This window comes from Terrapene carolina, unplaced genomic scaffold (genome assembly GCF_002925995.2).
Source record: "Terrapene carolina triunguis isolate 2854851 unplaced genomic scaffold, T_m_triunguis-2.0 Scaffold198, whole genome shotgun sequence".
In the NCBI taxonomy this organism is placed as follows: domain Eukaryota; kingdom Metazoa; phylum Chordata; order Testudines; family Emydidae; genus Terrapene; species Terrapene triunguis.
In genome coordinates, this window is record NW_020664549.1 from 1,830,397 (window position 1) to 1,843,872 (window position 13,476).

A 13,476-nucleotide genomic window follows, 5' to 3' on the forward strand; every position below is an offset into this window, starting at 1 on the left:
TTTAAGAGCCAAGGATCCTTATATATCGTTTTAAAATGGTCAGATTTTTTTTCCCCTGGTGAAAAAAGGAGAGGGGAAAGATGGAGGTTTGTGTGTGCTTTCAAAATCTCAACCTTTTTTCTTCTTCCCATGTATGCTTTAATTCCCTTGTCCCCCAGTGACCTGTATAATGCTGCCACTGTTGTTCTGTGCAAGGAGAACTAGATAGGAACGTCTCTAAAGTCAGTCAGCATTGTTCCTTAACAACTGTCCCTGCTGATGATTAAGTGACATTGATTGATATGTACACAGAATAGCTCAGTTATAGAACATGTACACTGGGCATTGTTGAGGTCAGGCTCAAGCCACCATTTGGAGTGTGCCACAGTGATGGTCAGGAGAGAACTTCCTGCAAACTAGTAGAGATAGGAAATTAGGCAGCGGATGTCTTGCAAATTATACTCCTGGTTCTTCAGTGTCCTGAGTACCCTCAACTCTCATTGAACTCAGTGGAGTTGAAGGCTCCTAATACTTTTCAGGAAATGCTCCGGACTGTGTAAGAAAGGACCCTACATAAATAACATCACTATCTTAGCTTGAGTAGCAAAAATGGACCATTGGACTTGCTTCCACACACAGTCTTGCAAAAAGGGGCTTTGGGGCTAGTTTCTGCGTGCAGTCTGGGAGATCAGTTGTTACTTTAATTTGTACAGGGTTTGTGTAATATTTTTCATAAGTGCTTACTTGTTTAATACTTTTTAAACCTGAGACAGCATTATGGGATGTCATCTTTCATGGTGATATCACCTAGAATGACAAAAATTGCCAGGTGTATTCGAATGATGCTACCTTCTGAATCGCAACCCATAAGTTGTGTGGCTGCTCATTCTTTCCATTTCAGTTGTAGCTGACAAACCACAGGTGACAGATACACACAGAAGTCATGGAAAAACTGACGTTTAACAGTACCATCTCCCCCAATAACCTCCTTATATTCTCAGGATTATGTGGGCTACACACATCTGAATTTAAGGTGATCCTTATTCAGTCCTTGAGCTGAAGAAAGTCTGTTCTGCTTGAGACTTAGCAGATGGGACATTGTAGAGATTCTCTTTCTCCATCCTTGCCTACTTTCCAGGTGACACTAGCATGTTATTGGACTTTTTATGCAACAAATTAAAATAGAGCTTTCAGTCTTAGTGCCCCTCATTGCCCAGGGTGTGTTACACTTGCTCTTCAGCTACTTTCATTTATTTCCTTGGCTTAGTAAATTCAACCTGTTTTCACTGCTTCTTTTAACTTCCAACCATCCTTCATACAAAAATATCCACTTGTACCAGAAGCCCAAGAGGTGAGTCAGGCAGGTACCTATGTTAGGTCTAATTTAAGCAAAGCAGCCAGCAGCAGCATTGGAAATAAACAATGGAAGGTGAAGGAACACTCTAAATAAAGAGGTCATAGGAACAAAACCACCAGCTTTCTTAACTTGCAGTTCAGTGAAGTGGCTTGCTTCATTTAATGAAACTATTTTTGATTCCACCCTCACATATACTCTAATAAGCTTTCTTTGCCCTTTGAACTCTCTGGACTGCTCAATTCATACCTTAAACTCTTATGGTGTGTCTGAATCCATCACAAGCCCTAACGCTGCCCAGGTGATGGCTCTGAAGATGGTCTTAAGGCATATGAATTGTCGTGGACTCCAGCCTTCAGTGTTGAATGCTTCTCCAATTGTATAGTGTATGTCCTTAGTTTATTTTCCTCTGTCTTTTTAATTCATTATTTTGATATCTCTGTAGTTTTTGTACAAAATGTGTCAGATAATGGCCAGTTATACAACAGAGCAGTGATGTTAGCTTCTGTGTTTGTAAATAAAGAGATATGTTTTATTTCTTAAACTTGTGGGTAAGTCTCTGTGTTCCTTTCATTCTATTATTATTATTTGTGTATTGTGGTAATTGTGATAGTCCCTGGAGGTCCTAGCCATGGATCATGACCTCATTGTGCTGGGTGCCGTAGAAACTTAGAAAACAACCGTCTCTGCTTCAAAGAGTTTACAGTCTTGGGATTATTTATTTATTTTGCAGCAAGAATTTGCTTGAATAAACTTTAACAAAAACACATTCTTAGTCTAATAAAAATATTTCCATATTCTAATAAACAAACAAAAAAACAGTGCAAGCAGATGGTCTTAATAACAAGTTTGCATTTGTGTGCAACCAGGGCCGGCTCTAGGCACCAGCAAAACAAGCTGGTGCTTGGGGCGGCACATTTTTAGGGGTGGCATGGCCCGGCCGCCCTAGCGCACCTCTGCTGCCGCTCGCGCGCCGCTACTCGCCCTCCTCCCAGGCTTGAGAGGGGGAGAAGCGGCGCCCGCGCCGTGGCCACTCGGAGTCTCCCCCTCCCTCCCAGGCTCTCAAACCTGGGAGGGAGGGGGAGATCCCGAGCGGCCGCGGCGCGCGAAACAGTTGTTTCGCGCGCCGCTGCTCTCCCTCCCAGGCTTGAAAGCCTGGGGGGAGGAGGCAGGGCTGGGGATTTGGGGAAGGGGCGGAATTGAGGCGGGGCCAGGAGTGGGGTAATTAAAAAACGGGGGGGGGCGGGGGCGGCCAAAATTGTTTTTGCTTTGGGCGGCAAAAATCCTAGAGCCGGCCCCGTGTGCAACACAAAAGTTCCTGGACAAAGAACCTGAAAGTGAAACTGACCGTAAGGAAAAGAAAAATTGACTTAATTGAATTTATGTTCCAGTACTCTGATGCTATGCTGAGCTTAGTATAAATATTGGGAGAATGTAGAGATGGAGAAAGTGAACAGCATAAATAGAGAACAGTAAACTGGATTTTAAAAATTCTTTCAGCTTTAATAATCTAAGGTGATGGTGGGAAGAGAGGTGCAGTTATTTTAGTGCTGTTCATTTTTAAGGAAAAAGTCCGTGTTCCTGCAATCTGATCTTTAGTAATATCCAATACTCAGTTTGCTGCTCAGGGATTACTTTTGTTTACTGGACTATTGTCACAATACTGTATTGCTCCATCAAAAATAAATACCATGTTTACTTCTCATGACACACGATACTTGGCACTTGATTGCACCTGTCTTTGAAGACTTTCACAACTCTGTGAACCATTGCTTTGGAACCATTCTCTTCTCTGCCTGCACCAACACCCGTGTATCGTAAGTGGCAGTGCCCATTTTGCTAATGTATCAATTGGAATGTGAAGGTTGTGACTCTCCAACGATCACTTAGTGAGCCAGTAACTGAGTCCAGAATAGATCCTGGGTGTCAAATTCACAGCTAATATAAGTGGTATCTGAAATCAGTGCAGTTGCAGCCACCTCTGTTAGTGGTGAATTTAACCTTGGGCTCCTGACTCCCAGCCTTATGCACCAACACTGATACTGTCAGCTCAAATGGGGCAGCCTGGCTTTACTAACTTCAGTATTTTAAGGTGCTGTGGCCTTTTTGGAGCTTTCTTCATCAAATAATCCATTTAAGATGCTTGCCTGGATGTGTGCGATGTTCTTTGTGCCATCATCCTGCCTCGTGGAAGGCTAGCTTATGACATCATAATTGTTTCACAGTAGCATGTGTTATGGAAACTTTAGAGACTTAATTGAGCCATGGAGGGAAGTGAAGAACCAGGTCACCTCCCTGCATATACAAAATGTCTGCTGTCCTATTTGAAAGGAAAATAGCCAAGCATATAAGTGGTTATATTAAAATATTTACCAGTTTGCCTTTTAACTCTTGATGATGTTCTGATGGCAATGAAGTCAAAAGCTTATCTTCGTGATCTTGGAGATTTGGGGAATGCTTTAAATTTCAGGGTACAAATATGTAAGACAGTACTCCTCACGTACACGGTAAGTACAATTTTCCTATTGTTTTGTTGGCATTGTATTGGGGTTTCAAGATTTTATTATGGATTGTGTTTTATAGTTTGGGGTTGGAGAAATTCAACTGGAATAACTTCTCTTTGCTCCAGAAGTTGTTTTAAAATCATTTTTTTGGTTCTCCTTCCTGTTCCCTGAGAGTTTAATTTAATTTAAAATATTTTGTATCAAAGGGGGTTTCCTGTTGTTGGAGTTGAGTAGTTTAAAATGAGCTGTGAAACGTCTGTTATAGAAATAGGAACCCACGTGATGAACAAGGACTAACCTATTAATAAGTTGCATTTTCTTTAGCAGCGTTTCACTTCAAGTCCTTGTTCTTGGAGGATTTCATGTATGCGGGGAATTAGTTCACGAAGATGCTGCTGCTGGAATGTCAGTAATACGTAGGATGAACACTTATGAAGAATGACTTGCACTTGTTGGACTACTAACTGCCAGTGGCTTAGAAGTGGCTTATAAAATTGACTATGCAGAGATGAAGACCTTGGAAAACAGCTTTATCTGTGGGACATTAGCTTTTGGTTTCTATCTGCCTTTGTTGGCAGCTTCCCTTGAGACAGTTACCATCCCAGAGCAGCTAAAGTCAGCAGTTGCTAAGGTCTTGGTCAGCACCACATCCTGCAGTGTCACCTGTGGCCTGGGCTTCAAAGTGGAGGAGATATGTCAGATTGATCCGCATGGGAAAAGGAGTCATTGTAACTTCCGCAGGTCAGACTGCCTGACCAACTGGATCTGTGGGTTACTCCATTTCACTGTCCCCACTGGCAAACCATTTAAGCTCAGCTGCCTGACCTCTGAGATGATTGGTGTTGGCAGCCAGGCCTTTATCTACACCTGGAGGCTTGCCAGAGGCATAATCACCACAGATGATCTGCTTTTCAAACCTTTCAAGACCCCAAGCTATGTCATCAAACTTTCCCCTGCCAAAGAATCTGATGCAGGGACTTACAGGTGTGATGTGCAGCTGATGAAGACATTCAAGCTTGTCAAGCGAATCTACTTTGGGCTTCGAGTGATCCCTAATGACTTAGTGGATCTGAACTTTCAAAAATCCTTGACTCTGGAACAGAAACTAGCAGCAAATGAAAAGGAAGGAAACCAACAGAATGGTACCAGCGTCGTAGTACAATGGCATCAGCAGTCTTGGCAAAGAAGGGCCTTGTTGGTGTTCCTGATAGGAATTGGAAGTGGGGTAGCAGGAGGTGTGTTGGTGGGCACAGTTCTCTACCTTTTGCTGGAGGCTCGCAGGAAAAATAGAGCCACAGAGGAGTGAACTGCTTTTTAATGTGGTCTCTTCCGACAGAGGGATAGCTTATTGCAATACTTATGCTGTCTTAGTGGCAGTATTTCAAACTGATATAGGTGTGTGATTCTGATAAACTGAGATTTAACTATTAAAGCAATAAAATAATCTCTCATGATGTGCTTGTTTTTAGTTTCATAAGTCTGTGGTAAGTCACCACAGGACTTAGGAGCCAGGAACTCCTGAGTATTAATGTTAGCCCTGGTGCAAACTTGGGCAAGTTATGTAGAATCTACATTTTTCAAAAGGGTCCATTAATTTTGGGTGTCCAACCGAGCCCCCTAAGACTTGAACTTTAGGAGGGTACAGATGATTGCAGATAGAGTAGACTGCTCGTTGCTCACCAGTTGCCATCCTGCTGCCTTCTGACTAGTTCAGAACAGTGTTTCCCTAACTAGTATTCATTCCACTACTGGCTTTTGCAACTAGTTTGCTGGGTTCCCTCTCCCTACCTTAATTGTAGTGCAGTAGTGCATATACGTCCTCCCTGAGATCGGAGCTCCATTGTGCTAGATGCTGTGCAAACACGTAGTGAGACAATCATACAATCGTAGGACTGGAAGGGACCTCGAGAGGTCTTATAGTACATAGTACAGTCCCCTACACTCAAGGCAGGACTAAGTATTATCTAGACCGTCCCTGACAGCTGTTTGTCTAACCTGCTCTTAAAAATCTCCAATGATGGAGATTCCACAGCCTCCCTAGGCAATTTATTCCAGTGCTTAACTATTCTGACAGGAAATTTTTCCTAATGTCCAACCTAAGCCGCCCTTGCTGCAGGTTAAGTCCACTGCTTCTTGTCCTAGCCTCAGAGGTTAATGAGAACAATTTTTCTCCCTCCTCTTTGTAACAACCTTTTATGTAGTTGAAAACTGTTATGTCCCCCATCAGTTTTCTCTCTCCAGACTCAACAAATCCTATTTTTTCAATCTTCCCTCTTAGGTCATGTCTTCTAGACCTTCCGTTCAATCATTTTTGTGCATTGTCTACCTTATCGCACTGCTTCCATGATGAACTTCAGTGCTGGGTCTCCACTGCCTTCTCTATGGGTGTGTATGCACTCTCTTCCCCACCGGACCTTGGGCAGCTCTAAACCCCAGTCATGCAACAGTTTGGAGCCACTCTAGCTTCCTTTGCAGGCTAGAATGGGGAGGCTGCAAGCATTAGCTGGCACAACCACAATTTTCATCTAAGTTGGCACAGGTACTGGGATCCAACCACTTTCGAGTATGGATAAGCCCTTCTTCAGCCATTCAGAAACCAGTTTATTCTTAAGGATTTTTTTTTAAAAGGATTCAGTGCTCTTATGAGTCTGCTGAAGTCACTTTCCCTTGTGTTGAGAGAATAAATCACGTAGCAATCAACAGTAGGGAACAGTTCTCTACTGGTTGTAAGATCCACAGTCTTTTCTCACTCTAGTCTCTGTCTCTGGTTTACTATAACAATAGGGTTTTCACTCTCTCTGCGAAACAAATTAGGAAAGCAGAAAAACCTACAGTACGTCTAATTCAGGGAAAAATTATGACAAGCGTTAACATTTGAAATGTATTATGCAAATCCCCCCAGTTACTTCTTTACAAAAACGTGATATTTTATGGCAGAGGGGGATGAACACAAAAGTAAACGAGTTCTCTGCAGAGCATCTTCTATAAAAGCCAGTATGAAATATATTGTTTAAATACACAGGGCCAGGTCTTCAGCTAGTTGGAATTGGCACAGCTCCATTGACTTGTGTGTCTTAATTGCTAGTCATTGAGAGTGTGCATGCTGCAACCTCTTTTGAAAAGTCAATTCTTTGATGATACGGTTATAATAAATGACTGGCCGTTACTACTTTGTTTCAATTGCTGGAGCAAATTCCTACTTACTCCACAGATGTATTTGCAACAATGCTGCTTCAGTTTAAAGGACTTCTCAGAAAAATAGGGCTAGAACCCAAGCTCTGGAAAATTAAAAACTGTATTACTATGCTTGGGGAATAATAGGTGTGAGGTTTCTTTAATGTACTTGCAGCATTTCCTCTCTTGTGCTGGCCCTGAAAACTGGCCTTGTGGGACTATGGTAGGTCAAGGATTTATCCATAGTCCTACAGGGTAGTGATGAAAGTAAGACCTGTGAGTTGCTACCAATTGGCTATATAAATGAATGTAAATGGAGAAGAGGAGGAATTCAGGGTCACCACTGGGGGTAGATATGAGATGCAAATGAAGGCAAGGAAGACTTAGGCTGAGTACCAGGAAATCTTTCTTGTCTGTGATGTCCATATTGTGGTTTAATCTCCTGGGGGAAGTCTCCAAATCCCCGTCACTTAACTAAAAAATCAGTAGATAACATATTGTAGGGAGAAAAGTCCTGCACTGGCAGAAGGGAGAGGGAGACTAGATGCCTCTTCTGTATCTGTTTTCTAATAGTCCAGGGCTGTGCATGCATGCCAGTGTTACTGAGAATACAGTGTACTTTGTTGGCTTACTGCAGGGGGTCAGAGGCATGTGGAGCTGGTCACAAACCTGTGATCCACATTTTGCTGAGCCCTGTCGGATGTCCACTGTGGAAAAAGACATTGGAGCTCTACACTGTCGTGACTGACAACAAAGGGCTATACATTGTCCTGCCATCTAGAGATTTGGTCCCATGAGATAGAAGTTCCTGGATGGTGATCCAGTTGTCCAAGACTCTCCTGCTTCTCTTCTTCATCAGCTTCTTCTGACTCAGCTCAATAATACTAAGATCTCTTCTGCCCTCAGTCCCCGTTCTGTCATCTTCCTTCAGCTGCTCCATCCGGCTTTGCACCATGAACTCCTTTCTTTGTTTCTGCTGCTTAGATAAGAGCAAGTGTTGCCTCCTCTCAGCCTTGTTCCAGTACTTCCCAGTCTTCAGCTCGCTCAAGGCATCGTCATCTGTTGTCATTCCACTGCGTTCCTCCATGACCCTTAGTGCCCTGTCCTTTAACAGTTGACTCTTGTGCTGTTTATTCAACAGTTGTCTGCTCCTTTTGCAGGACAGGCTCCACCTGTTCCCCTCATCTAGTTTGCCCTGGATGCCTTTGCTGCATTGATGTGAGAGCATTGATGGACTAGGCTGGTCGCTTAAGCACTCTGCAGAGGCGTCTTCCTGCACTAGGTTCATATAGCTCACGTAACGGCGTGCATGATACGGAATCACAAGTGCTTTTGGCCCAGTAGCAATGTTCGCAGGTGTAAGAGAAACTGGTTCTGGTTCCTTCTGCCCTTCTGTTGATTTATCCACATTTGCTTGTTCTCGGACTCCATTCACTGCATTCTGAGGACGAAGTCCAGCTTTGTGGTTTGTCCCTTTTTCTTTGCTCATGGCGCTGTCTCCAACCAGCGGAGGGCACTCTGCGCGAGACTGGCCCAAAGGATACTTAGCAAGCCATTGGTCTTGCAGTGTGGATTGCTCAGACCCTTCCTCCTGAGCTCCTGAAGCATGTGGCGTTCCTTGGTCTGTATTAAGAGTCTTAAACAGCTGATATTGGTGGCATTTTCTTTCCAAGATTTCTTGAAATCTCCTGTACTCTTCTGGGCTTACACCATAGAAACTGGAATCACTTAACTCATCGTAGGTTAAGAACTCATCAGTAGCTAGCTCACTACTTGCAAGTGTCCCGCCAGCATGGTGATCTGCCTCCTCCTTCTTCTGGACATAGGGGTGTTCAGCATCCATATCGGGTCCTGAATTCTCATCCAGCTGGGCGCTTCCATCAGTACAGCCAACCCCACTGTCCCAGTCTTGGGGGAGCAGAAATGTCTGCTGTCCTCCCTTTTCATCCGCCTCATCTTCCTCTTCTGTCTAAAAATGAACACACACATCGTTTTTAGTTTTTCCTAATGCAGTTTTCCTACACAGCTATGCATGAGTCCCTAAGCCAGCTATCAAGAAATGGAAACACAGCACTCAGTAAGCTACTGCAGATGCATTGCAGACTTCATGGGAGATGGAACGTTTCCCATCTAATGCATTACATCAAAGGCAGATTATAATAACTGTGTGAATAGGGAAATACAGGATTAATGGAGCCTTGTAGCCAATTATATTTTAATTTGTCTCCTCACTCACTTCCATGTTATCTTCCTTGCTTCTCACTGAGCAGAATATTGTTAAACTCTAGAGAGATGCTTTGAGGCATTTTTACTGAGACTTACTTTGGATACATTTCTTTTCCCTTGAGGAAATACATTGCAGTGCGCGCACACATTCAAATCCTAGCCCTCTACACAGCTCTGCCAGTGCCTCTCAGTCCTAACCCACAACACCTTTCTATTTCAGGCACAGATCTCTACGGAGCAGAGGTTGACCAAACCATAAATTACAGCACACTGGACAAATATGTGATCAAATTTCATCCCTGCCTGAACCCAGGGCTTAGTACAGTCCTCCAGAAGTTCGAGAGTCACCCGTCACCCTCTTCAGTCCCCAAATTTGCTGTATAAATAGGTTTGGGCATGTGCTTACCAAGCTGAAGCAGATGCTGTAGTTATCTTTAGGGATAGTATAACAGCTGCTGAAGCTCAGCTCCTTTTGACGAACGAGGGCCAGTTCCTGAAAGAGAGAGAGACAAAATGTTACATGTACAGAGAACGTTAAGTCTAGTTTAGCAGCCCTGACTCAGGATAAGGCTGAGGTGGCTGAATAAGATTGTCAGAGTCTGACTTCTCCAGCTCCCTTCCTCCTCAGCCTAGGAGAGGAGTCTGATTTGATTTCTTTATTATTTAGTATTTATATTAGCATAGAGCCTAGGAGCCCTAGTCTAGTCACACTCCAGGACCCTGTTGTGCCCTCAAGTCTCTCTATGTACAAAGGCAAATATGAAGAGGGAGAAATGCTACCTCATAGTCCAACTGTTCTTCGTTTTCCACGTCATGAGGGGCAGTCGGCAGGTAACCGGGTTCATTGTCACCATTTCGATCTTGGGGCAGCAAGTAATTGTAGCAGGACCTGCGGGGAGTGGTGAATAAAAGACGGACAGTGATCCCCCTAGGAGGATGGGTGTGGCCCAAGAATCGGAAAGCTTCCCTTTTCAATGTCCTACGCTGAGGCAGCAGTAGTGGCTTGCTCTTATGGTGTGATTGGCCAAAACTGAACGGGCAGGGCAAAAGCTGGATAGGGCAGTACTCAAGTTACAGGACATCCGTCGCCCATTAGAAACCCGCTCAGGTTGACAGGAACCAAAAATGAGTCAGCAGTCTGCGTGGGAAGCTTGCATTGTTGATACCCATGTGACGCGCACATCTCTCCGGCTGTAGCACTTTAGTAAAAATGGGCTTTGTGTAAATCAACACAGCACTTACTAAGCATAAAAAGATTCAGATGGGGAAATATTGGTCTTTCAGCTATCGGTAAAATAACCAGTGCTGGGCTGTCTCTTTTCTAGTGTTCACTGCTGGATCTTTAGTCACAGAATAGTGAAGTTGTGAACCCAGCAAACCTTGTGGCAAGGCTAGTACAGTGGGATGGCCAAGCAAAGCATGAGCAGCCTTTCCAAAGCATTCACAAACTTGCTGAGGCACAGGGAGTCTAACAGTAAGATTCATATGTCTATTGCAAAGCTGTTCAGGGCAGGTCCAGAGGTGACAGATGGATAATTATCCCGTCTTTGCTTCATGGAAGACCCCCAAGTAAAACCACGCACTTACCTGTCAAGGAAGAGATTAAAATCCGATGGGGTGAAATCCTCCCTGTGTGGGCACTGCTCATCCCACCAGCTGGAGTCAGTCTGGGTTGCGGCATCGGATGTTTGGGGTGCTTTGCGGGAGGACTTCTCTCTCTGCACCTCCAGCGTGATTTGGTCGTCTGTGCTCTGGAGTATTTCTAGAGCCTCCTGCATGGTGGCATTGGAGATGTCCTTCCCGTTGACCTGGTGGAGTTTTATGAAATGAAATATTAAACTTCTACCTTAGCAAGTAATATTCTGTAAGTGAAACACGTTTCAAATTTGTCAGTAACAACCCGTCCTCCCTGCCGCTGGCCGTTCCCCGTCTCAAAGCAGTACAGGCCACTATTTCTGCTATGGCGTCACTATTCAGAATGCATCTGTTTCTAGGGGGCACAGAAATCTATCCCCTTTTAAGAAGATCATCGAAGGTAAGGCTTTTAACAGCTGCTCTATTCTACCGCAGAAGTAGCAAATGAAGTGATCCCTATGTATCTGTAAAATGCTTTTGGGATCACTATGAAAATATCATAATAAGAATAAGGGTTTGTCTGCACACAGTCTTGCACCGATTTAGTTAAACTGGTGAAAACCCTCTTTGGACATGGTTCTTTTCAAAACAGGCTTCTTTTGATTTTGCTTCAGTCTGTTCCTAATTGACTTAAACAAAACTGCAGTAGGCCTGTTTCAAACTGAGTTAAACATGTCCGCACGGCAACAGCCTTTTGCAATGATTTAACATGACATCTCCAATTAAACCAGCACAACTCTGCATATGCACAAGTCCTTAGATTCCTGTTTCTCACTTCCCCCAGAATTCTTATCATCCAACACACCGTTCTGCTCTTGCCACCGTTTTTGACGCACAGCATTTTCAACAGGGATCTGAGTGTCCTTAGCATTAAAAAACTCCGTAGGAGCTGCTTGTTTCTCTGCTTGCACAATCCAAAGCACTGCTGTGATGGTTGCCTTTGCCACTGATGCCTGTAACGCACATCCCAGGACGTACAAAGGTCTCTCACCCACCCTTTTTCTCATATGCAATACACAAGAAGGCAGATCTTTAATGGAAAGGGGCTTTGTAACTCAGATTCCCTCTATAAAGGCTCCTGCCACGAGGGGAGATGGTTGCTGCCAGCAATCCCATTGCATGAGCTTGGCTTTTCACAATGCACTGTGCATCAACAGAAGGAACAGGGTGAGTCCCAATGCTGGTTGTATTTGGGGCATGCTGTCCCTCTGTGCCAAAGAATTCTCCAAAGAGCGGGGGCAAACTCATGCTCAAGTTGGAAGCTAACAGTTAAACCGGCAAAGAATTTGCTATCTCATCTGGACAGGTCTCCCTGCCCTTTGTAACCTAAATACAGAGCTTACCTGCTATGGTGATGGTGATTTTAGAAATGCTAATAGAGATTACATTGAGGGGACAGACCAAACCATTATCTCACTCCCAGGTTGAGGAGGTGTCATGGTGGGAAAGGGAGAATAATGGCACGTTGCCTCTCAATAGCAACTGAATACCTCAATTGCTTTACAAAGGTGTTCTACCCATTTTAGAGATGGAATAACTGAGGCCTTGGTATGTGAAAGCCACTATTTTCCAAAAGTGTCCACTAATTGTGGGTACCCAGATTTGGGCATGCTGGTTCTGATTTTTCAGATGGGATGAGTCTACTGTTCACCTTGAGCAGCCAGTATGTTAATTGCAACTTGCCCTGTCTCACTATAGATCTAAAATATGCTAGTTAAAATATGTAGGCTAACATCGTCTAGCAGACTTGCTGAGAGAAAGATCCCAAAGTCTGTACTGAGGTGGAGGTGCAGTCTGACCTCCCTGAACAGATCCAAAGTGGATGAAGTTCTGGAGGATGCTGGCACTGTCTAATCTTTATCCATCCCTGCGTTTGTTAATCCTCTCTTCCTATCGTGCCCATTCATACAAGCAGGCCAACCCAGCTCTACATGGTTGCACTGCAGGAGAAAAAAAGTTTTCTGCCCCTAACTTATAGTGCACTAAAAAAAATCCTCTTTCCCATTGTTATCTAAATCCCTTTCCCCTGCTGATGCCATCTGTCTCTCACACACATGCACAGCCAGCGCTGGGTGAGCTGCTGCTGTCTAAACTCAACTCTTATGTGGATTCTTGGCAGGAGGCCCTTTGTAGCACAAATGTCCGGTCCCTGCCAATGGTCCTGATAATTAGGAAACAGTTATCTTTGCCCATTCTAAAATCAGCCAGATTGCATGCAGGAAGGAAGTCAGATTTGCTAATGGCATTACCGTGTGCATAACAGAATAATGGGGCAGAGGCAGCTGTTTAAATCACTGTTTGCTATTGAAGTTTATCTACATTGAATAACCAGATTACTTTAGCTTCTGGAATTTTGATGGTGGTAAAGAGGAAAATAAACCCCATATGCTCCTTATAGAGCAGAGATGTGGCTGGTTAAGGTCCCTGTTCCCTGAGTGCTGAGCTTTCTGAGGTCACTGCTGATCCTTCTCTGTTTGTCACTCCAGTACTTCACTCATTTGAACTAAGGTCATCAAAGGGAAGAAAATACCGTGACAAATCTGTGGCCATCTAGGGTTTTATGGATCCCTCTGTCCCTGCACGTCATTGCCTCCTGGAAGTTCT

General features: G+C 44.0%; 1 protein-coding gene across 1 annotated transcript; it reads left to right on the forward strand.

Annotated features, from left to right (window-relative positions):
- The first annotated feature begins 4,324 nt into the window (after positions 1-4,324).
- Positions 4,325-5,222, forward strand: LOC112118374 (transmembrane protein 81). The gene has a single exon (XM_024216655.1). The coding sequence runs from the start codon at positions 4,346-4,348 to the stop codon at positions 5,141-5,143; it is 798 nt and encodes a 265-aa protein (XP_024072423.1). The 5' UTR covers positions 4,325-4,345; the 3' UTR covers positions 5,144-5,222.
- Positions 5,223-13,476: the final 8,254 nt, after the last annotated feature.

Coding starts and splice junctions, on each gene's coding strand:
- LOC112118374 (XM_024216655.1), top strand. CDS start 4,346: ATGAAGACCTTGGAAAACAGCTTTATCTGTGGGACATTAGCTTTTGGT.